Below are 24,584 nucleotides of genomic sequence, written 5' to 3'. Positions count from 1 at the left end.
ACGCCTGCAGTGGGAACAGACGGCTCAGATTTTGACACGTCAGCCCAGGAGCGTTCGTCCCGGCACGGCACCGACGTGGGGTCGGAGAAGATGAGCGCGCTGTAGCTGTTTGCGAGTCGTCTTCTTCCTCCGACGAAAATTTTCCACGCACACACAAAAAAAAAAAAAGGAAATCGGGGGTGAAACCCTAACCCTAGAGGAGGGCAGGGGAGCGGAGAGCCGGCGGGATGGCGGAGGAGGCGGAGGGGATGGACCGGTTCGACATGGAGGGGGACTTCGAGGGCGGGCGGTTCGGCCGCGACGGGGAGTTCTACTACCGGAGACGGCGGGAGCGGGCGCCGCAGACCCGCGACGACGCCCTCTATGGGGTCTTCGCGGAGGGCGACTCCGACTCCGACTCGGAGGACGACGAAGGGTCGCGCCGCCGCCGCCGGAAGCGCCGCAAGGACGGCGGCGGCGGGGAGGCCGATCTCACAAAGCCCGTCCAGTTCGTCTCCACCGGCAAGTTCGTGCCCACTCAGGAGCCCGAGCCTGAGGAGAGGCCGGGGCTTGGGCGCTCCGGCGCCTCAGCCGCTGATGATAAGGCGGAGGAGGCGGAGGAGGAGCAGGACGACGAGGGGGACACCGAGATGCTGCCGGCGATGTTCGGCAAGATCAGGGACGGCGCGCGGGCGAGGCGGGAGGAGAAGGAGCGGGAGCGCGAGGCAGCGGCACGCCGGCGACAGGCGGCGGGTCTCGGGGCTGGGGAGCTTGCCGCGGCTCCCGGGAGCCTGGAGTCGAACTCCAAGGTGGCCAAGATGATGTTGATGATGGGGTACAAGAAAGGCATGGGCCTTGGCAAGAATAAGCAGGGGATCACTGCACCGGTGGAGTCCATTCTGCGACCCAAGAATGCAGGCTTGGGGAGCGTCGAGGGGTTCAAGGAGCCCAAGACCCTGCTGCCTAAGGAAAACGTGCCAGCCCCGCCGCCTCTGCCGGCATCTGCGAAGGAGAAGCGTTGGTCCAAGAAGGCTGCTGCAAAGAAGGCTCCAATCTTGACGAAGAATGAGCTCCTGGCCATGCGTGCTGAGCAGGAACAGGAGGAACAGCCCGCTGTTGTCCAGAAGGTGATCGACATGCGAGGGCCGCAGGCGCGAGTGCTGACAGACTTGAAGGGGCTCAATGAAGAACAAGAGATGGAGGCGAATGATGTGCCCATGCCAGAGCTGCAGTACAATGTGCGCCTGCTTGTTGATGAGGCCAGGGCTGATATTGTGAGGTTGGACGCGCAGCTGCGGCGGGAGCAGGAGAAGGTGGCTAGCTTGGTGCGGGAGAAGGAAAAGGTGGCTAAGCAAGAGGCATTGCAGAAACGCCAGCTGCTGGTGATGGAGAGAATTGCGGAGACACTGGAGAAGGTCCGGGAGGATGATACATCCGGCATGCTCACTCTGGATGGGTTGATTCAGACATTCCACGGGTTGAAGGTGCAATTTGAGGAGGAGTTCAAGATGTGTAGCATTGCATGGATTGCTTGCCGATATGCTCATCCGCTGCTAATCCGCGTCTTCCAGGGATGGCAGCCCCTGCAGGATCCAAAGTTTGGGTTAGAAGTCATGAGAAAATGGAAGGACCTGCTGCAGGGGGACCAACCATATGACTTCTCAGATAGTGCTGCATCAATGACGCCATATGTGCAGCTTGTTAGTGAAGTCATCCTACCAGCTGTGAGGATATCAGGAACCAATTCGTGGGAGGCAAGGGAACCGGAACCAATGCTCCACTTTCTTGAGTTATGGGATAATAAGAAGTTGCTGCCTCCTGTTTTGCTTCAATCAATACTGGAGCATGTGATCATGCCAAAGCTCTCAGCTGCCGTGGATTCATGGGATCCTCGCAGGGAAAGTGTACCAATCCATGTCTGGGTGCACCCATGGCTGCCAATGCTAAGGGAAAGGATAGAGACCTTGTGCCATTCTATTCGATACAAGTTGAGCACTGTCCTCCATGTATGGCAAGCGCATGATGCTTCAGCATATGCAGTGTTGTCTCCGTGGAAAGACGTGTTTGATTCGGCAAGCTGGGAAGACCTGATTGTGCGGTATATCATTCCTAAACTGAGATTGGCACTGCAAGACTTTCAGATCAACCCAGCAAACCAGAAGCTCGATCAGTTCAACTGGGTGATGTTGTGGGCATCTGCAATCCCAGTACACCTCATGGTCCATATGTTGGAAGTTGATTTCTTCAGCAAGTGGCAGCAGGTCCTGTACCATTGGTTGTGCTCACCAAATCCTGATTTCAATGAGATAATGAACTGGTATAAGGGATGGAAGGGCCTTTTCCCACCAGAGTTACTTGCCAATGAGCGCATACGGATGCTACTAACTGCTGGTCTTGACATGATGAACCAAGCTGCTGAAGGACTTGAGGTAGTGCAGCCTGGGGCTAGGGAGAATCTGGGTTACTTGAGGGCAACTGAGAAGCGGCAGTTTGATGCAGCACAGCAAGCTTACCATGCTGTCCCAGGAGCAGCCATGGCGGATTTGAGCTTCAAGGAGTCTATACAGGCATATGCAATGGAGCAAGGTTTGCTATTTATGCCTAGAGTTGGCAAGTTCTACAATGGCATGCCAGTGTATGAGTTTGGCACCGTTAGTATTTGCATAGACTCTGTGAAGCGACTACTGTATGCACAACTTCAAGAGGGTGTTGAGAGATGGAGTGCTGTAACTCTTACACAATTGATGGGCATGAACCGAATGGGAAGAGCACACTAGTAGATCGCCTAGGCTTGGAGTTGCATGGCATTTTTAGTTTCTTCCCTGTTGTGTAAAACTCTTCAGAGGTGTGAACCATTAGCTTTTTTGAACAATAACTTTGTTGAAGAAGAAAGGGGTTGGATCTATATCTAAATGTGCTGGATAATGCTGTATGCCTCATTGTGCTGCCGTTATTTACGGTTACGGTGCTGCTGTCAATATGATGTGGCTCTTTAGTAAATTCTATCCGGAAGCTCTGTTGTAACTGCTGAAGGACTTATGTCTTATGCTTATGCAGTTGCTGGCAAATCCTAATATTACTCTCAGCACTTCTGGTTGTGCACTAAAATGTGTTTGTCTTCTAGTACGCTTTTGTTGCTATAAATTCTTTATTAATTCTGTATTTGTTCACACGATTGAATCTCCTCCCTCTAAGATTGCTTGAGTGTTGGTTTTTCGTCCAAGTCATAAGTCTGATAGAATGCCATGTGAGTGGACAGTGATGGTTAAAATTTTTATTCTTGATGAACTTATTATTTCATATACTTTGTTCAACTGTTGCTTCAACATAGTTGACCTACCATACTCCAGGAGAGTTGCTGTGGATGGCTTTTGCTAAATTTTTATACTGGAAGGTGTAAATAATGGTAGTGACATTTATTCTAAAGATCTATTGTTTGCTTGTGGAACAAAATTTATGGAGTGTTAGATTGTTAAAGTGTCATGTTAGTGTGGTCTGTGGTCCTGAATGGTCGTGATTCTGTCATTACCATGAGGATCTTCATTTTGTTGGCTCTTGTTATTTTAAATTAAAGCAGATATAAACACCACTAGTTTCATGCCAATGTAATTGAGCTATCTTGCTTAACTGTTTTTTATTTTCTTTCTTAGGCCTGCAGGCTGAAGGAGTTACTCCATTACTTGAACTAGTACTGCCTATCAACCTGCTGTTTATTATGCTGTTCGACAAAGTTTTGACTAATAATATCATCAAAACACACATTGTTGGTGACTTGGTGCTACCCCCCCCCCCCCCCCACACACACACACACACACACAAAAAAAAAAAAAAAAGTGTAAGATAAGCTATCTTCATCCTTTAAAACCGAATTATGTGTATCTAAATCTGGGAAATGACTGAGCATTGGTACTACTGCTCCCTTAAATTCTTGAGTGACCTGTAATTTCTGGATTTGTTTCTTCATCAAGTTTGATTTGATGTTGGCATGTTTACAGTTTGATCAGCTATTCACGATTCATTTTTATACTCTCTTAATCTCATTATAATGCATATCTATAGGTTAGACAACTACAGATTTAGTTCATGTGACTTATGATGCCGATGTCAACTTTGTGTACCTCATTGGTCTGAACCATTTGAAATTTGAATCAATGTTATTTTTAACTGACAGTTGTATAGCCAAAACCACTATTCTCAATAATCAAACTAGTAGGATGATAAATATACAAACTGACATTCTTACAATGTACTGAAACACAAATAAAAACAATTCATGCTGCTTCCATTGTACAGCCCATTTTTTTCGCAGGCATCTGATCCTTTAACTAGTTCTATCAGGGGCTCTCTACAACAGTGCTACAAGCTAATGCAAGTGTGGACACCAATGAGCTGCTCAGTGCAGGAGACATCGATGGGGATAAACTGAACTGAACCGGCTCTACTGTCCTGACTTTTGAGGTCCATAACGTCTGTGATTAAGCCAGGCCTTATGATCTTGTCACTTACAGCACACGCACCCTTCAGCATCTTGGCGACCATTGACATGGAGGGCCTGATCTTGGGGCTATCCTGGGTGCACAAAAGACCTATTTTCAGCAACCGGCGTGCTTCCTCAGTGAGTGCTAGCTGAAGAAGGCTTAGTGATTGATTTGGTTTCTAACCTCTCTCTATGCCTGCTTCTCGCTCTGCTCAGGCGGCGGCGTGCATGGAGGTTGAGGTGGGCTCGTTTAGCGACCCGGAGGGACTCGAGGGCCTCGCGCACTTCCTTGGTGAGTTCACTAGCTACTTCACTCCTCTCCTCGCTCGGTCCTCCCCCATCCCCTCGCTCATCTCGCTTTAATTTGCTCGTTTCCAACGATTTGATTTGATTTCTCCTTCGATTCGCTGCGTGCTCGTGCTGATCGAATCAGCTTTCGGATTATTCGTGTTGATTCGTGGAGTGAGGATGTGCTCTGGGGCTGTCGCCAATGATTGGGTGGGGATTGCGGCAGTTTCGCCCTGCGATTCGCGCGATTGCTGGCGTGCGGGATCCTCTTTTGTGATCGGGCTGCGGTCTTATTGAATTGCCTCTTGACGAATCGCGGAGACGTCAGAGTTGCCTTTGTTCCTCGTGGGGCTTTCCTCGGTCAAATGATGACGCTGGGTCTTTGCAGTCAATGGATGTTCCTTTTGTATAAAATCAGAGCAAACGATTGACGGTTTGGATGTACACTATAATTAGTGATATAATCAGAGCAAAGAGCTGTGTTTTTTTAGAGCGTCCATGACCATCGCCCTGTTCATTTAGGTTTATTTGGCTAATAAGCCATGGCTGAAAGTACTGTTGGCTGATTTGGTGTGAGAGAAAAATATTGTTCGTTGGCTGAAAAAGTATGGCTTATAAGTCAAACAAACCCAAACGAGGACGCATGATGATTAATCATGTACATGCATCTCCCTTGTGTCCCAAACTTTTTTGGCCAGGGCCCATGGGTAATGCATCACTTTTCTCAGAAAGTCTTTAAAATTGTTGGGTTAATGTAAGTCTCCAGGTCGGTGACACTATTGAATCACATCTATGGAGCGATTAATTTAAAAATTGTTTACTCAGCACAGAACCGTGTTCTCCAAATAAATCCAAATCGCCCCTGGACCTTCCTGCGTGCGTGGTAGGATCCTTGGCAGCTTCCTCCCTCTTATATGACTTTGGTGCACACGTGGCACTACCAACTACGCAAGCACGTACTGAGCACTTGCAGGATTGTGCCCAACTACCTATTATTTCATTATTTGCCATGCTTGCAAGGCAACCTGACAGTCTACGCTATAGTGGCGTGGGACGCTGTTTTTGAACAATCTGTTACTGTAATCTTGAAGAGGCAACATCGTCTAAAAAAATATTTGATGGTTACCAGTGTCAGTGTCGTTGTACAAAAAATCATTTTCTTCTAATCATAGTCATGATTTCTTACCATTTGTTGTAATCTTAAAAATACACTATCTGTTTCTTTGTTTTTTTCCTTGTCTTGATATAGAGTGCTTACCAAAAGCTCTAGCACTTTACACGACCGGACCACTTGTCGCCCTTCACGTCTCGCTCAACTAGAGTTGCTCTTCGCGATCCCCGCGGAGCGAACACAATACCCCTCATAAGTACTTCTCCGGAGCACCGCACAATCTCCATGCGTGCTTCGACGGAGCCACAAGCCACCAAGCCGTCTAGGAGGTGGAAACCTCTAAGAGTAACAAGCACCACCGGCTTGCAACACGAACACCTAGTGCCACTCGATGCAACCTCACGATGCAACACACTAGAAATCACTCACTCACACAATCAGATGATCATTATCAACCATATGTGAGCTAGGGGGCTCCGAAGCACACCACACAAGCCACCAAGACTCAAGTGTGCTCAACTGCAAGCCCAAGGCCGACCAAGGTCACTACTTATAGCCCCAAGGGCTAAAAGAGCCGTTACACAGGTTCCGGACCATCTACAGTGAAGGTCTGGATCCTCGGATCGTGCCATGTGTCCCATGTTTAACCACGCCCGTTAGATCCCAACGGTCACTATTTACCGTGCCTGTTTGCGTGGAACCGGGCCCTAGATCCGGACCCAGATCAAAACCAACTCAAACAGAGAGGTTCTAGAAAGAAGAAATTGAATCGCACCAGGTCCGGACCAACTCGCAGGGTCCGGACTCTACCGCGCCTCCTCGGGCTATTCCTCGCGCGAGCGGACCCTGGTTCCCTCCGGGTCCGACGTTTGGCGCTCCTGGGTCCGGAGACTGAGTGCTCGCGCCTCCCGCCAACGCGCTGAAGCCGGACCGCGACGCGAGGGTCCCAAGCCGCTCGCGCGCCGGGTCCGACGCTGTTGCCGTCTGGGTCCGAAGATGCACTTGCCTCGATCGAGGAGGCCAGGAGCGGATCACGATAACCCTCGGTCCGAGACCCGACACCGTGTGTGCCACTGCCAGCTCCTCCCTTGAGTCGTCGAACCCATGAAGCCACGACGCTGCCTGGGCCCGCTTTGCCCGCCGTCTAACCCGCTCGACAGCCCACAACCGGAGACCACCGCGATCGCTTCAAGCTGCGTACTGCTGCGTTGCATTGCTGCTCTTTCCCATGGTTCGGAGACCGACGCCGCCCAATCCTGCGACGCCACGATCGAAGCCAAGCCACGCGCCCGCTTCTTCAAGACCGGACCCGCAACCCTGGGTGCGACGCCTAGGTTTCGAACCTCTTCTCCTTCCCTTTCTTTTTTTTTTAAACTTCAACTACGTCACCCTTAGATTCCCAATTTGCTAACAATAGAGTGTGTCTCACCATAGTGCACGTGTATTTGCATTTTTCCAAACATATTTTTCAAGGGTTAATCATCACTCAATTTGCCACGCCACTCGATCCTAGAAATGATGCGAAGTTAGATCATTCGATTGGCACTAGATGACCGATATGCAAACAAGTTTGCCCCTCTTGATAGTACGGACATCTATCCTAAACCCGGTCATAAACTTCTCTACACACTTATGACCGGCGAAATGAAATACCCTAGGTTATACCTTTGTCTTGCGTATTCCATTTCATCTCCACCGATGTTAATGCAACGTATGCACCAACCATATCACCAAATGATATGATCCACTTCATATCATCACGTGGCCGCATTGGTTCATCGATTTTGACTTCATTTGCTCGTCACCGTTGCTTCGGTCCATCGACGCCAAGTTATCACTCAACTTGCCCTTCACACTTGCAACCGGTCCATCAAGCCAAGTCTTGTATCGATCTTCTCCACCTTAGTCACATGACTCCATATCATGTCTCATATGCAATGCGCTCCTTCATTACATATTCACCTGTGGACTAACCTCCTGTGTATCTCTCATAAACACATATTAGTCCACCTAGGTTGTCACTCAATTACCAAAACCAAACAAAGACCTTTCAGCCCATAAGGCTAATATGTGTTCAACCGGCAGATGGGACCTAGGATGGCCAAAGACTAGGGCTTTTTGTTCTTGGTTTACTGTGCTACAGCTAAAACATGAGAAGTAAAATCTGGCACAAGACTGGGCCCAGGCGGCAGGTTAACAGGTTGCCACAGGGTTGAAACAGAATTCAACACAGATCTTGATGCGTCTTCCTTCTGAGTTCCATTCTATCCCGCACGCTTGGAATTTGAAAGAACAAAAACAACTTTTGTTAGGCAAGGAACCCAAGGTATTGTACAAGAAGAGAGCATATAAGATGCATTAAGTGAACCTTTCGAGACTATTGTGAGGAGTAGGGATGAAAACGGTACGGATATTTTCCGACCGTATTTGAAACCGAATCCGTTTAGAGGGGTTGAGATCTGTCCGTATCCGAGTCTGGATATCCAACATCCGATACCGTATCCGTATCCGAATACTCAAATCGCATATTTATGATGTCGATATCCAATCGTATCCTATCCGACATAGTTGACAATATCCGTATTCGAATCCGAATCCGGACAAAAATATAAAAACAAATGTAATATCGGTGATATTCGTCCGTATCCGATCCGTTTTCATCCATAGTGAGGAGCAGAGGGGCAGCAATTCTTGGTTCGGGCGGCGACGCGATCGGCTGCATGCGTTGGAGCAGCAATTCTTGGTTTGGGCGGCGACGCGATAGGTCACGCGCCTCTAGGAGACAAGGCGATCCACAGCAGCCGGGCGAGATTCGCCATCCGTCTTTGGGAACGAGGCGATATGCGGCGGCCGATAGAGATCCATGGCGCGCCTCTGGGAAACGAAGCGATCGGGGGCAGCAAAAGGCGGGAGGAGCGGTCGGTGGCCGTGCGGGGAAGCCGAGCTTGTGGATCAGTTCGGCTCCGCAATGGCTCCTTGAATGAAATATGTCCGTTGGATGGGATGGACTTGCCATATAGACGTGCGTGGATCCGCCTCGCATTCGGGTTCCGCTCTTACATTTTATTAATCTGCTTAACTTTGTTTTGGTGTAAATAAGTAGGCCAGTATCTTACAATTGGTACATTTAATTAACTACTCCCTCAGTAAAAAAAATGATGTTTCAGAATCTTTAGGGCATGTGAGTACTTAAGGAAATAATACGCTAATAAAAAAGAATACACGGAGACATGCAAACCACAATCTCAAGCTAATATGGGCCCATAAGCTAAAACATAATTTTTTGTGGAAAATTTTTGAATCCTGAAACATTTTTCTAGGATGGAGGTCTTTGCTCGTACGTGTAAGTGCATCTAGCCCTTTAGTCGGTTTTGGATGATTGGATGACAACCGATTAAAGGTCAGACTTTAGTACATGTAAGTGTTGAACAAGTAATTGATTATATTACACACACTTGGGATATGATATGTTATACCATTTGTTGTGCATCAAAAGGTCAGACTTGATGATATCACTTATTGAGTTGAAGTGGATATTCAAAATGATGGATTATTATGAAGTCAATCCGATTCAAGCAAAAGACAATGATGCAAATGCAAATGCTATTGATATAAATGGATTTGATTATAAGTTCTATATGTACTCAATGTTGATTCAAATCACATATGACTTGGAATGGCTTGTAAGGTTGAAGATAGCAAGGAAAAGGCTTCAAAGGACCAAGCGTAGGTGAAGGGCAAGCGATAGCTTGGGCGCTGAAGGACCATGGCTGCGGTGAAGGAGGAAGTACTTGCATTTAGTCAAGTCACCAATCAAGCTAAAAGAAGTTATGTTGTGAGGAGGATCAAATCAATATTGGATTATTAAATGGATGTGACTTGATGCATTTGGAATCAACATACATATATGTTGAGTGGAATCAAGTCACATGCTCAATATGGCTATGCTCAAGCAAACAATCTAAATGGACATGTTGGCATTCTCTATTGATAAATATTGAAAGATATGGCATGGTTCTGAAAGAGGTCAACTCAAGCGGTTTAAATTTCTTTTCATTTTAACTTGAGTTAATATCGTTCTACTAAGAGGGATGATGCAACATGACGATAGATGATTATCCATAAATGCTCAAGTTAACCCATGAGAGATTTAAGTGAGAGAGTCATGAGGGAACTAACTTAGTGTGCTGTGACCGGCCACTAGTCCGATATGTGCGGGGTCACAAGAGTTTAGTTTTTTTGGTTCATGGGTTTGAGCTCATCGAAAGTTGGGTTGTTTGTCAGTTCCGACGCTTATCGGAAGTCCCAACAATGGCCCCTAACTCTGACCTAACTATAGCTGAACACGTCATACCGGACCAGTCTGGTATGTTGGTATGAGCATGCAGAACCCAAACGACTAGTAACCGCTAGTTTCATGTGTGTGTGGGGGGGGGGGGGCTATAAATACCCCCAATCCCTCTCCTTTGAGGGTTGCCGATTCTATTGATAGATATACACATTTTAGATCCTTGAGAACACTCTCCAACCCTTTCTTAGTGAGATTTGATCCCTAGTGCAAAATCCATTTGGTGGGTTGAGTGAGATTCAAATTAGAGTATGAAAGAGAGCAAGCCAACTCTTGAGCACTTGTGCATATTGTCAATCTCATGATTCACATTTGTTACTCCTAGACTCTTCGGTCCTAGATGGCTAGACATCGCCGGAAAGTAAACAGCAATTGTGGTGTGCCTCGAAATGTTTGTAACGGTTCGATCTCACCACCGCAAGGGAAGAGATCAAGCTTAGTGGATTGGAGGAGAGTGGTTGGAAAAGACCCGGCTAGAGTTGACCTTTGTTGGATCACTCACAGCTTCCTCAACGGAGACGTATGGCTCATTGTGAGCCCAAACTTCGGTAAAAACAAATATTGTGTCTCTTTGCATTTCATTTCATATATTTGTGTTTGTCTCGATCTAGCATGGGTTGTGCTTGCTTGTGTGCAGCAATATAGTATAACACAACTCCTAGAAGACCTCATCAGCAAAGGATCAAAGTTGTTGGAGAAGGAGAGCATATTTCAGTTTCGCAGTTCACTGCCACTACTACACAAAATCTTTTGCGCAGCGTTTCTAAAATGGCCTCGGAAGTGGGCGGACCGGTTGCCCGCCTCGGTTATTCGAGGCAGGGCAGCCAGGCCAGCAACCGCCTCGGTAAATCATTAACCGAGGCGGGCATTTCGCCTCGGTAAATCATTAACCGAGGCGGGCATTGTAACATAACCGCCTCCGTAAATAATGGCCCTGCAGGCAGCCCATCTCGGCCCGATTGCGCTGATTGTATATATACGAGAGCTGGGGTTTCATTGCCACTCGCAGCTCGCCCCTCCCACTCCCCAGCCGTGCCCCTCCCTTCAGGCCCTCCCCATCTCGCCGCTCCTCTTGCTCCCAGGCACGCCCCTCTCCCTATCCTGCCGCTCCACTAGCAACCGTGCCCCCTCTCTTTTAGCCCGACGCCCCTCCCCTCCCCTACCCTAACGGCAGCGCCCCATCCCTCCCCTTCCCTCCCCTCCTAGCTCCCCTCCTACTCCCAGCGGAGCTCGCGCGGCCCTGCAGCGGCGCTACCATGAGGAGGCGGGATCCGGCGCTCCCCTGCAACGTTGGCGTTCCCGTGGTTGTGACTAGCGGCCATCGATGAGATCCCGTGCGAGGAGGTGGCGCCCGGCGATATCCCGTGCGAGGAGGCGACGACCGGCGAGATCCCGCGCGGCATGGCCCCATACTCGGCGCTTCCTCCTCGACGTGTCTAGATCCATCGGCGAGGGTCCTTCTCGAGCGACGACGCCTGGCGGCGACGCGCAAGGAGGCGGTCGGTCTAGATCCTTCCACGACAGGTCCAGATTCGACGGCGGACGGATCCGGCATGGAGAAGAGGAGGCCGACCGTGGACGCGAGCAACGGGCGGATCTAGGCGGGCCGCGCCCCCAGGCGGCTAATCTAGGGCGGGATCTACTGGCGACGACGACGGCGCGCTAGCGGCGGCGGTGGTGCGTGGATGGGCTCGGCGGGCCCATGAATGGCCTCGCTGGGCTTGTCCATGGGTTTCTTTTTTTGTTTTTTTATTCGATTTACCGAGGCGGGCATCCAACCGCCTCGAAAAAGGTCTCAATATCCGTGACCTTTCGTCCGAGGTGGTTGCGATGCCCGCCTCGGTAAAGATTTGTGTAGTAGTGTGCCCATGCATACCGGACCGGTCTGGTGTGACACCCAAATTGGAATTTACTATTTCTTTTTAATCCTTCTGTTGCAGGTGTTTGGCTCCTAGGTTTATTTGTTAACCTTTTCATACTAGGTTTGCCACTCTAGAGGGATTATTTACTCTGATTTGGGATTTTCAAGTAATTGGGAATCCCCGTTCTAACAGCTTTCGTATTTTGAGTTATTAATTTTTAGAAAAGCCTATTCACCCCTCTAGGCGACATCCTTGATCCTTTCAGTACGTTGCAACAGGAGCTGAAAATTTCTTAACAAAAGAAGCATAAGAATCCATGGTGTTTATGAGATCATGAAAAACTCACTAATCTTATCACATGCTTGTTTTAAGCCTCGCAAAGATAATGTGAAGATCAATTTTACATATCAGTGGCTAAGAGCAACTCCAAGAGAGATTCTTTATAGGGTTTAGGGTTTAGGGTTTAGGGGGCCAAAATCTCTATTCTCGATAATCAAACTAGGATGATATATATATACAAACTGACATTCTTACAATGTGCTAAAACACAAACAAAAACAATTCATGCTGCTTCCAATTTACAGCCCACTTTTTCGTAGGAATGTGGTCCTTTAACTTGTTCCATCAGCGGCTCTCTACAACAGTGCTACCAGCTAATGCAAGTGTGGACACCAGTGAGCTGCTCAGTGCAGGAGACATCGATGGGGATAAACTGAACTGAACCGGCTCTACTGTCCTGACTTTCAGGTCCATAACATCTGTGATCAGGCCGGGCCTCGTGATCTTGTCACTTACAGCACACTCACCCTTCAGCATCTTGGCGACCATTGACATGGAGGGCCTGATCTTGGGGCTATCCTGGGTGCACAGAAGACCTATTTTCAGCAACCGACGTGCTTCCTCGGTGTCAAAATCGTGCTTCAGGGTCCTGTCAATGATGCTGTCAAGATCATCGGACTCATAGAGTGTCCAGACCTGACAGAATAGCAGAAATTTCAGATTATGTAAATCAAAGTCTAAGATCTGATAGCACTAGCACTTCAGGTACTTCGAAGCTGGCGATTTTGTAAAGGTCTGACCGTTTGCACTACTTTTACAAATAAGTTAATATCTCAAAACTCATCAATTGTTTATTGAATCAACTGTATTCATAAGAATTGGATCAATACCTAAAAACTAGGAACACAACAGACGAATCAATGCAAGTAGCTCTTACTTCAGGTATTTCGAAAATCACTGGCATGATTATGCCAGGCGTATATTAAAAGAGGACTACTGTTTTGAATATAAGCAACACAAAAAGGGTACCTTCCTTTAACTTCCCTTTGGAATTCTACCAACCCTAACAAGTAGATTGTCCTTGTCCTTGTATAATATGTGATTATATAAATTGATCAATCATGCAAACAGCACCTCATATGACCTGATTCCTGATGGTCTAAATTAGGTAATGTGAACAGTGGCATGTATTATGTACTATAGTGCTTTTCTGCTTTGACAAAGAAAAATGGTTTGACTATATCTTGCTGTCTAAACTTGCTATTCATAACCATATCCAAATAACTTACAATACTGTATTAAGCCTAAACTAATACTGGGATTGTTCTTCACCTTTTCTAGGAGGAACTGCTCGTCAAAAGGTAATCTGGGATCAGTGTGACATCTGCTACTAACAATCTCCAGCAGCAGTACACCAAAGCTGTAGACATCGGCCTTTTTGGTCAGCTGCCCTCGGATGGCGTACTCTGGCGCAAGATATCCTCTGAAAGAAGAATACATGTCAACTCTGTTTTCCTAATCATATGATCTATCTGCAAGATCAAAGGAGGACATGAACATCAACAGGTAGTGTGCCACTACTTACAGCGTCCCTGCAACCCTGGTGCTGATATGTGTCATGTTGCCTGGGAAGAACTTTGCCAGCCCAAAGTCTGCTATCTTGGGTCTCAGGTTTCTGTCAAGGAGAATGTTGCTCGCTTTGATGTCGCGGTGGACGATCGGTGGACGGACTTCTTCGTGAAGGTAGGTGAGCCCATCAGCAACACCAATGCAGATCTTCACCCTCGTTCTCCAATCTAATCTGATGCCACTGCGGGAATTACCTGAAGAACACCATGACGCATCAGAGATCCAGATTCCGGCCGACCACATGCATCACATCACCACTGAAAATCTAGGTTCAGGCATTACCGAAAAGGGTCTGTGCAAGGCTGTTGTTCTCCACGTAGCTGTAGACCAGCATCTTTTGGCCTCCATCGACGCAGCAGCCATGCAGTTTGACTAGATTGTGATGAGTTATGCTGGATATGACACTCAGCTCATTCAAGAACTCCTTTGTCCCTTGCCTCGACTCTGAGGAGAGCACCTTGATGGCAACTTTCTCGCCGTTGTTCAGCTTTCCCTGCACAGTTCAGATCAGAACATGAGCTCATGAAAAGGGTGCGTGTTCTAACAATTCAGTGTTCCTAAAATTGCAGCGAAATCCTCTGAGATTCCTGTGTTCCAGTCAGGAACATAATTGGGCTGATACCTGAATTAGGCTACATCAGAGATATTGGAGCAACCTACCAGGTAGACACGGCCGAAAGAACCCTGTCCAAGCTTGTTTCCCGGGGAGAAGTTTCTTGTAGCTTTTCTCATCTCCTTGGACGAGTAGATTTTCACATTGCCCGTGATTGGGATGTCTGCAAACAGAATCGAATGAACTACAGTAAGGTTCTGAGATGCTTCAGATGGACAGCACTCGATTGAAAGGAAAAGTTTACCTTGGTCATGTTGCACAATCTGACTTCTGGAATTCTTGTTCCTCCAGAACACAGGGAAGCAACCCATTACTGTTGTTTCGAGCTCTCTTCTTTGGAATTCAGATCTTCAGATATGCAAAAGAGGTGCTGGAATTCAGATGTACCTGAGCAAGAAATTAGTCAGTGGGTTTGAACTTTGAAGAGACAAATCAGGAACTGCATGGTGACACTCAGAAGTCAAAACTGTTAGTTTTAGAAACTTTCTTTCTGTGAGAGATATGAAAATAAAAAGTTGTAGATCGCATCCAAGTTTGCATATTCATACAAAGCTCACACCTCGGAATGAGCTAAAAGTGTATGGTAAAAACAAAACTGATTCATGAATTTCATGTTTGACCAACAAAATTCAATGGAAGAAAAATGTGAATTGTCACCCTGAACACTGAAATACAGAGTAAACAAATTTGCAGGATACTCTCTAGACTACAAGAAATCAAGAAACCCACATATCTAGTCAGAGAACTGAGCCGACTCAGAAAACTAGAGAAGGAAACTGAGAAGAAAAAAATCACCTGCAGATTAATTGATCAGTGGAAGACTATACTGTGACGGGATGAAGTCTGCATGGAGGAGCCAAGAACATCGAGCGCCCAGCAAGGGAATTCTTGGAAGGTAGTAAGAGAAGATATAGAAGAGAGATGCTTCTGCAATACTTGCAATGGCAGAAGGAGAAGACCAGCGTGGCTATGCCATAAATACATGACAATCCAGACTAGGACCCACTGGGACTGACCAGGCTTGTTCTCTTCTGACCTTGGAGAGTTCAGTTTTTCTTGCAACTTGACAGGGTACAGCATGGAAGACTCGCGCCCAGGTCACAAGCCAGGAACCATAAAATAAGCGAGGATCAGAAGATGCCAAGATGATAGACAAGTTTGAGCTATTTTGTAATCTGATAGGTGTGGATGCTCTGGAGCTGTTGACTGTGGTTTGTGAAGCTGCAGTGTTTCTGTTCACATCTTAAGTAGGAGTACTTAATATTAGATCATGTTTAGTTATGCTAATGATAAACTTATCACTGAGCAAACACATGTTACCGAGTACAATTGTGCAGCTCAGGTCTTTAGATACCATGTGTGCTCAAAGACCATATAAATTGGTCATTATAAAATTACCCTTATAAAATGATCTTTGTAAATAAGAAATGGGTCAATGACTTACTTAGCCTTGGAAAAGCATGTAGTTTTTGTATTATCATCAATTCCACTGTACAATCATTGACTTTGCCCACACGCTTGCATTGTACTTAAATATTTATAAAATTCAGTCTTGGTCTCTTGGAGGTTGGAAGGCTACTGTCCATGGATGAAATTTCATAGTTCAGATTTATGGCATCCACTGATTAGTCTCCTTGAAGGCTGCGTTCGAGCCCTATTCATTTGTCATCATTTGCTCTTGCTCCTTCCAGGATGGTTCAGTTCATATTCAACTCTGCAGTTTGACCTCTGCCCCTTTGTCTAATCACTGGCCATAGTTCCATGATTAAGAATCAGATGAATAATTAGGTGAAAGGTAGTCTTTGGATTGTACTAATGAACAATGTACTTCTTTTACATCAAAGTGAGGACTACTTGTGTACAACGTATAAATCTTGACAATAGTGGCAAGTAGATGAGAATCAGTCGCTAAATCAGTTATGGACCTATAATCTTCAAAGTTGAGTTCTGTACGCGATTATGAATCTTAAGCATGAATTTGTTGCTGAAACCCAAAATGTTTTGACTTTCTGACCTGGAAAATAAGGCTTTTGAGCTGAAACTAAAATGCTGGGATTTAGTCTACATTCTGGAGCAGCCTTGTCCTTTGCTGTCTGTCAAAAGTCAATTTGTCGCTGTCCAAGTGCTCACGGTGCGACCTTAGAAATATTCAAGCAATTTGCATTTCCTAGATTTTGCACACAGGGAAAGAGAGAGCCATTGACAACATCCATCTTCCTATTGATCCAGCCATGAAGGTTGCACTCTTCCTTGTCACCTTGCGCATTTATATCATTTGGACTCCTGGTTAAGTGGTTGGTTAAACTTGTGCCTGAAACTTATCCATGACACTGAACATTGTAATGCGTACCTACCACATGTACATTGAACTTTTTTTTTGAACTGGTTAAATATGACCCAGTTTAACTTCACGTTACAGATGCGAAGCAAGCTGGCAACATATCTTTATTTGACAAAGGAAAAAAAGATAACTCAGGGGATAATGACCGTTAAAAACTTTTGAGGAGGTGTCAGAAACCTTCATAAAATTTTCAAATTTCAGTCAATACTCTCTCCGTCCCAAAAAGAATGAAAATATCATTTCCCGAGAAGTAAAACAATATCAAGTTTGACCAAATATGTATAAAATTATACTTTTTTTTCGAGATCATGCCGTGACATGTTTTTCATTAAGCAGAAGTAGAGTTTGTTACAAACCTAAACTGGCCACGGTAATCCACTGATTACCGAGACCAGCGACCGAACACATGTGGTTGTGATTTACACGGTAGTATTTTGCGTCAAACAAGCTAAGCACAAGGCCTAAATATCCTCGGCGTCAAACCCGACCATATCCAGGTTCATGGCCATCGGATCGAATCCGTCCCCAAACAATGCCTCCAATGCCTCCGGCTTGTTGGCCGACAAAGGGGCCGCAAAGGTCGCCCGAAACTTTTCAATGATCTCGTCATCCACAACGTTGTAGTTGACGGCGATACCAAGCTTCTGCTTTAGAACATTCCACGCCTGTAGCGTGGAGTTTGCCGCGCGCGGTTTCCTAGCGATGCGTTCGCTGCGCCTCATCGTGAACCCCGACTTCGGCGTCTTGGGCCTCCTGAGCTTGGGGCCAGCACAGGATGATGGGCGTATGTAGAGGGATGCAGATCAGCGACTTGATCTCTTCTTCAATAGACCTCGACTGCGTCGGTCAGGGAGGGGTGAAAGCACGTTCCGCACGTTGCTGTCCTCGTTGTCGAATGTCGGCTGGATGTCGCCGGGAGGGTTGCCGACCATGTCCGTGGTCATCACCGCAACATGGCCTGGTTCCGAAGCGGAGCAACGGTGGGGGGGGGGACCTTGGATTGACGCTTCAACCAACATTGGATCCAGCATCGTGTCTAATGTCGTTGGCAGCTGCCTCGGCCGACTCCACAACATCAAGTCCGCCCCGTCCTCAAGTCCAGCTCTCTCGCACGACGAGCTAGAGTGGTCGTCCTACGGATGCTCGCATGCAGAGGGGTTCCTAAGCCAAGCACGGTGCCCGAGCCACTCCACCAGCGTGACGGCTGGCTGATTTCCACCAGCAAGTGCCATGAGAACAAGGGAGAGGTCTGCACTAGACGCGGCGAGCTCCACAATCCTTGGGATGACGAAGACCTCAACCTTGGGACGACTATCAGTGTCACCCAGAGGTGGTGATAGCAGCAGCCTGCTGTTGTGGAGCTATTGCAGCGACGGTGGCGATGTGGTCGACTGCTGCACACAACGAGACGATGACGGTGTCGACGCTAGGTTTGGCGCGGCGCGACATCCCAACGACAAGCTGGGTTGCCTTGGACCAGCGAAGCAACATGCCTTACCTGGGCCGAGCTGAAAGCTCTAGTTTGGTTTTGGTGAATTGATGAAACCCTAAGTACTAACCTATTTTATCAAAGTGATTATAAGATTGGTAGCACTACTCCAAGTGGTGAAACAAATGAAGATCATGACATGATGATGGTGCTGCCACGGTAGTGATCAAGTGCTTGGAGTTGAAAAGAAGAAAGAGAAAAATGAAAGGGCTCAAGGCAAAGGTATAAATAGTAGGAGCTATTTCATTTTGGTGATCAAGACACTTAGAGAGTGTGATCATATTTAGGATCGATAGATGTACTATTAAGAGGGGTGAAACTCGTATCGAAATGCGGTTATCAAAGTGCCACTAGATGCTCTAACTCATTGCATATGCATTTAGGATCTAGTGGAGTGCTAACACCCTTGAAAATGTTTGTGAAAATATGCTAACACACTTGTGCACAAGTTGATACACTTGGTGGTTAGCACTTAGGTGCAAGGGTAAGAAACTTCACCGGCGGAGTGTCCGCCCGTAGAGTGCGGACAGTCCGACGGTGCCATCGACGCCCTATACAGAAAAGACAGGGTTTCATAGAGTGCACCGGACGCTGGTCACGCAGTGACCGAACGCTGGGTCCTGCGTCCGGTCAGTGGAAGCAGTGAAGACGCTAGCATCGGTCTTCGACCGGACGTTGACGGGGTGCGTCCGGTCCTACTGACATGGCGGCACATAGAGGAGACGTTGAGTGACCAGGCGCTGGATGAGTCCGATCGGGCATGACCGGACGCGTCCGGTAGTGAATTTTAGCGAATGGAACCTTACTGGAAATGACCGGACGCTGATGTTGGTGCGTCTGGTCACTTCGAGCAGCGCATCCGGTCATAACTTAAATGTTCTGATGACTATTGAGATCGGGCGATCAACATTTGAAGTAGGGGACACATGGCATGCATCGCGCAACCGGACGCTCAGCGTCCGGTCGATCTAACCGGCGCGTTCGGTCGCCCCGTTTTTCAGTGAACTGAGGAGCCAACTGCTCTATTTCGTGGGGGGCTTCTATTTAAGCCCCATGGCCGGCTCAAGCTCGCTCTCTTGGCCATTTGCATTGACATAGCAACTTTGTGAGCTTAGCCAAAGCCCTCCCACTCATCTTCATCATTGATTCATCATCTTTGTGAGATTGGGAGAGAATCCAAGTACATTGTTTGAGTGATTGCATCTAGAGGCACTTGGTGTTCTTGTTTCACTGTGGGATTCACTTGTTACTCTTGGTGGTTGCCGCCACCTAGATGGCTTGGAGTAGCGAGGATCATTGAGCGGAGGTTGGTGATTGTCTCCGGCTCAGATCATGGTGATTGTGAGGGGCCTTGTGCCTTCCCCGGCGGAGCGCCGAAAGGTAACTTTAGTGGATTGCTTGTGTCATTGAGTTACCTCACTTGTGAGTAGGTTCTTGCGGTGTCCAATTGCATGGATGAGGTTCGTGCAACACCTCTTAGCCACCGAACAACTAAGTGTTGGTTGACACAACGGGAACTAGCGTGCCGGCAAGCACGTGATCCTTGGGAGAAAAATTGGTTGTCTCTTGCCTTTTGGTATTCTCCCAGTGATTGATTTAGTATTCATCTTGTGATTGGTTCACTCCTCTACACGGCGGTATAATCATCCTACTCACTCATTTATATTATTGCAAACTAGTTGTAGCAAGCTCTTTAGTGTAATTAGAATTGAGAGCTTGCTTTGTTGTTTTAAATTCATCTAGTGAAGCTCTTTATTGTAGCAAGTGTGAGAGCTCTTAGTGAGTAGTGACATAGCAAATTGTGTGTCTAGAGATCATAGCAACTAGAATTGTGGATAGGTGGCTTGCAACCCTTGTAGAGCTAGAGCAAGTGTACATTTCGCTATTTGTTATACTAATCAAATTGCTCTAGTTGATTTGTAGATTTTTAAATAGGCTATTCACCCCTCTCTAGCCATATTAGGACCTTTCATGAGCCCGGCCTCTGAGGACGAAGGCTTGCAAGCCGGCGAAGGGCCTCGCTTGCACGCTGGGGAATGACCATGCTTGCACACCCTGGCCTGATGGCTAGTACCTCGGCAACTAAGGTAGCGGGACGGGGAGCAACACTAAGCGGCGATGTGGTAGTGCGCGAGGTAGTTGAAGCAGAGACCTACAAGCTCTGGTAGGATAGGACGGTGGCATTTGGGTGCCGTTCTCCCCAGACATCGCCGGTGACGATGGCTCTTGACAATCTAGAATCCATCGGCGTTGATGTTGGGCCCTCGATGGGGCTACCGGGACGTGTCAGGCACCGCCGCCCCTACGTTGTGGTCCGAGGCATTGGTAAACCAGGACTTTTGCCACCGTTAGCGGACCCAGGCGACGCTACACGGGCACCCGCGTGGCGTGCAACGACGGAGTCCGTCGGACACACTGGTCCTGCGTCGATGATGCTGCTTCCGTCTTGCAGGCGCCGGACGGGTTGCCTCCACGGTGGCTACGCTCTACGCTGCGTTCGAAGCCCCAGCCGGCGGTGGAGGCGTGGCCCGAAGAGCCTTGCGAGCGGCGTTTAGGTATGGCATGTGCGTAGCAGAAGAAGCGAGTTTGTCATCTAAGCTCCCCACGCCAGGGTCTTCCTCCCAACGCCAGAACTTATTCCTCCCAGCTGACCTACGGTTGGGGAAGAAAGGGGCGGCATGCGCGGAAAGGGAGGACGACGAGGACCTACCCGAGCGTGCGGCATCCTCCTCCTCGTCCTCGTCTTCCATGACGTCCTCGATGATGACCAGCAACTCACCGTCCATCCTTGTGTCCGTGGCCGGCATCGGTAAAGTGGTGGGCGCGACGGCGGTGGCCGCCGTCGATGGTGTTGAGGGAGTGAAAGCTCTAGTTTGGTTTTGGTTAATTGATGAAACCCTAAGTGCTAACCTAGTTTATCAAAGTGATTATGAGATAGGTAGCACTACTCCAAGTGATGAAGCAATGGCGAAGATCATGACAATGGCGATGGCATGGTGATGATCAAATGCTTAAACTTGGAAAAAAGAAAGAGAAAAACAAAAGGCTCAAGGCAAAGGTAAAAATTGTAGGAGCCATTTTGTTTCGGTGATCAAGACACTTAGCGAGTGTGATCACATTTAGGATCGATAGCTGTATTATTAAGAGGGGTGGAACTCGTATCGAAATGCGGTTATCAAAGTGCCACTAGATGCTCTAATTCATTGCATATGCATTTAGGATCTAGTGGAGTACTAACACCCTTGAAAACGTTTGTGAAAATATGCTAACACATGTGCACATGGTGATACACTTGGTGGTTAGCACATTTGAGCAAGGGTGAAGAAGATAGAGTTGAAAAGGAGTTAGTCGCGCTGGTTACAGAGCTACTGGACGCGTCCGGTATGGTGACCGGACACGTCCGGTATTTGGCGACGTACTCAGCGACCGGACACGTCCGGTCGCCACACCGGACGCATCCGGTGTGAATCAGAAAACACAGAGCTCGGTAGTTCAGTTGATCGGACGCTGGCAGCATCCGGTCTAGTATCGCCGGACGCATCCGGTCGTCGGTGGGTGCTTACTGTACTTGACCAGACGCTGAGGCTCAGCGTCCGGTCAGTTTCTAACAGACACGTCCGGTCGGCCCTGGGGGCTCACTGGACTCGACCGGACTCGGCGGCTCAGTGTCCGGTCAATTGTGTGTGCGCGTCCGGTCGTCGGCGAATGGGCAGCAACGGCTAGGCTGGTTTGAACTGGACACGTGGCAGTCTGGGGGCTACCGGACACGTCCGGTATGCCGACTGGACGCGTTCGGTATTCATGACCGGAGCGTCTGGTGCTGGGTCCGATGCACTCTGACCGGAGCGTCCGGTCGATGCGCAGTCAGCCAAATATTTGAGCCAACGTCTCTATTTTGTGGGGGGCTTCTATTTAAACCCCATGGCTGGCTCAAGCTCACGCTCTTGCATTTTTTCATTGACATAGCAACCTTGTGAGCTTAACCAAACACCTCGCACTCATCTCCATTATTGATCCATCATCTTTGTAAGATTGGGAGAGAATCCAAGTGCATTGCTTGAGTGATTGCATCTAGAGGCACTTGATATTCGTGTTGCGCTACGGATTTCGCTTGTTACTCTTGGTGGTTGCCACCACCTAGACGGCTTGGTGCAGCGGTGGAGGATCGGCACGAGTTGGTGATTGTTCATGGCCATCTCCGGTGATTGTGAGGGAAGTTGTACCTTCCCCGACGGAGTGCCGAAAGGTAACTCTAGTAAAATTACTTGTGTCATTGAGTTACCTCACTTGTGGGTAGGTTCTTGCAGTGTCCTATCGTGTGGACGAGGTTTGTGAAACACCTCTTAGCCGCCGAACCACCAAGTGTTGGTCGACACAACGGGGACGTAGCGTGTTGGCAAGCACGTGAACCTCGGAAGAAAAATCGGTTGTCTCTTATCATTTGCATTCTCCCGGTGATTGGATTAATCTTCATCTTATGATTGGTTCATTTCTCTACACGGTGGTATAACCATCCTACTCACTCGTTTATATTCTTGCAAACTAGTTGTAGCAAGCTCTTTAGTGTAATTAGATTTGAGAGCTTGCTTTGCTATTTAAGTTTGATTAGTGGAGCTCTTTAGAGTAGAAAGATTGAGAGCTCTTAGTGAGTAGTATCATAGCAAGTTGTGTGTCTAGTTATCATTACAACTAGAATTGTTGGATAGGTGGCTTGTAACCCTCGTAGAGCTAGAGCAAATTTGCATTTCACTATTTGTCTTACTAATCAAATTGCTCTAGTTGATGTGTAGAATTTTAAATAGGCTATTCAACCCCCCTCCTCTAGCCATAGTAGGACCTTTCAGGGAGGCCGCAGCGGCGCCCCAGTGCCAGATTTGGCGTTGGTGAACTCGGAGGTGGCCACTTCGACCAGCACACTCGGCGTAGGCGGCGGCACGAGTGCTGATTGAGCTCGTGGAGGCGCCGCAACTCCGGATCCGGCGAGGGTGGTGTCGGAGGCGGCCGCGATGGCGCCCCAACACCGGATCTGGCGGGGGTGGGCTCAGCCACGGCACAAGGCCGGGTGAGCTGCGGCGGCGGCTCCCTGGTGGAGGCGGATCCCGCGACGCCGAATGCTACGGGAGGAGCTGGATGTGAGGGATGGGAGGCTGTAGGGAGGGGAGGGGAGGGGAGGGGAGGGGAGCGGGGAGGAGGAGGGGGTGAAGGGCGGGGCCGCCGGTGCTGGGATGGCGGCCGGTGGCGATGAGTTAGGGGCGGTCGCCAGGTGTGCTGCTAGGGCATTCCTCCGCAATTAGTATCTTCTCTATAAAATTATACTAATATTTATGACGTGCAACAAGTATTATTAGACTAAATATAGAATATAGTTTTGTAATAAATATATTTTAAAATATAAATATTCACTATAAATGCAGTCAAACTTGTATTCTTTTTGGGATGGAGATAGTACCTTGCAATTTTAGTGTCCATTATTTATCATAGAACTTATGAACAGGCTGGGTATTCAATTGCCAATAGAGTCTAGATGCTTGCATCAGCTGTCTACCTCTGTTCCAGCTGTGTATCACCCAGAAAAAGAGAAAACCTGCACAAGTCAAAGAGCACATGTCGCCCCATGTAGGTCATGTCACAGGGCCCAAGTTTCACTATCATGCATGGATGTTGCAGATGAATTTCGTTGATTCCGTCAGAGGGCGAAAGCGAAACAGGAGGAAAAATCATTCCGGCCTGACCGACACGTGTTGCAGAGGATTAAAGAAGCAGTCTCAACTTGCTATTTTACTACAGCGTTACTGGTTAAATATTTCAGATCTTTCAAGAAAAAATGGTCCAAGTTTTCGGAAACTCAAATGTTGGGAGAACAAAAAATCATATAATTTTCCATGAGATCCTGCATAATTCTTTCTCGAAGGATAGTTTTATCTGTTCCCTTTTTGGCGTTCAGTTCATGAGATTGTGCTTGACTTGTTCTGTCCATACTAATGGCGGAGCAGGAACAACTCCATCATAGCTGATTTGATCATTGCTCGGTCTTGACCCCAAAGCCAATAGTTTTCCAATACTAAAAAAGAAAAGAAAAGATTTGACAAAATGAAAAGGTCCAAGTCTATCTTACTCGTTGATTTTTTGTATTAGATGCCAACTCAACAGTGGTCTCCAAAGGGCAAG

The 24,584-nt window shown here is 47.8% G+C and overlaps 2 protein-coding genes across 3 annotated transcripts; one reads left to right on the top strand and one right to left on the bottom strand.

Moving 5' to 3' along the window:
• The first annotated feature begins 113 nt into the window (after positions 1-113).
• Positions 114-2,979, top strand: LOC136506151 (septin and tuftelin-interacting protein 1 homolog 1-like). The gene has a single exon (XM_066501265.1). The coding sequence runs from the start codon at positions 228-230 to the stop codon at positions 2,754-2,756; it is 2,529 nt and encodes an 842-aa protein (XP_066357362.1). The 5' UTR covers positions 114-227; the 3' UTR covers positions 2,757-2,979.
• Positions 2,980-12,128: 9,149 nt separating this feature from the next.
• On the bottom strand, positions 12,129-16,327 carry LOC136504764 (cold-responsive protein kinase 1-like). 2 transcript variants are annotated; one of them, XM_066499754.1, is made up of 7 exons: positions 15,382-16,325; positions 14,831-14,973; positions 14,634-14,749; positions 14,256-14,466; positions 13,930-14,167; positions 13,677-13,827; positions 12,129-13,040 (listed from the first exon to the last, which is right to left on the bottom strand). In XM_066499754.1, exons 2-7 carry the CDS (start codon positions 14,895-14,897, stop codon positions 12,690-12,692), a joined length of 1,134 nt encoding a protein of 377 aa, XP_066355851.1. In that variant the 5' UTR covers positions 14,898-14,973; positions 15,382-16,325; the 3' UTR covers positions 12,129-12,689. The 2 variants fall into 2 exon arrangements, with proteins under 2 accessions (XP_066355851.1, XP_066355850.1); XM_066499753.1 differs by having other exon boundaries at positions 14,634-14,973; positions 15,382-16,327.
• Between the last annotated feature and the right edge of the window lie 8,257 nt (positions 16,328-24,584).

The sequence above is a fragment of the Miscanthus floridulus genome, chromosome 14 (genome assembly GCF_019320115.1).
Source record: "Miscanthus floridulus cultivar M001 chromosome 14, ASM1932011v1, whole genome shotgun sequence".
NCBI lineage: Eukaryota > Viridiplantae > Streptophyta > Magnoliopsida > Poales > Poaceae > Miscanthus > Miscanthus floridulus.
The sequence above is the reverse complement of the archived record's forward strand: the minus strand, read 5'-3'. Positions and strand labels throughout refer to the sequence as shown.

Coding starts and splice junctions, on each gene's coding strand:
- LOC136504764 (XM_066499753.1), bottom strand. CDS start 14,897: ATGGGTTGCTTCCCTGTGTTCTGGAGGAACAAGAATTCCAGAAGTCAG. Junction 14,467..14,633: donor CTTTCGGCCGTGTCTACCTG/GTAGGTTGCTCC, acceptor TGAACTGTGCAG/GGAAAGCTGAACAACGGCGA. Junction 13,041..13,676: donor AGCAGTTCCTCCTAGAAAAG/GTGAAGAACAAT, acceptor CTATTCTGTCAG/GTCTGGACACTCTATGAGTC.
- LOC136506151 (XM_066501265.1), top strand. CDS start 228: ATGGCGGAGGAGGCGGAGGGGATGGACCGGTTCGACATGGAGGGGGAC.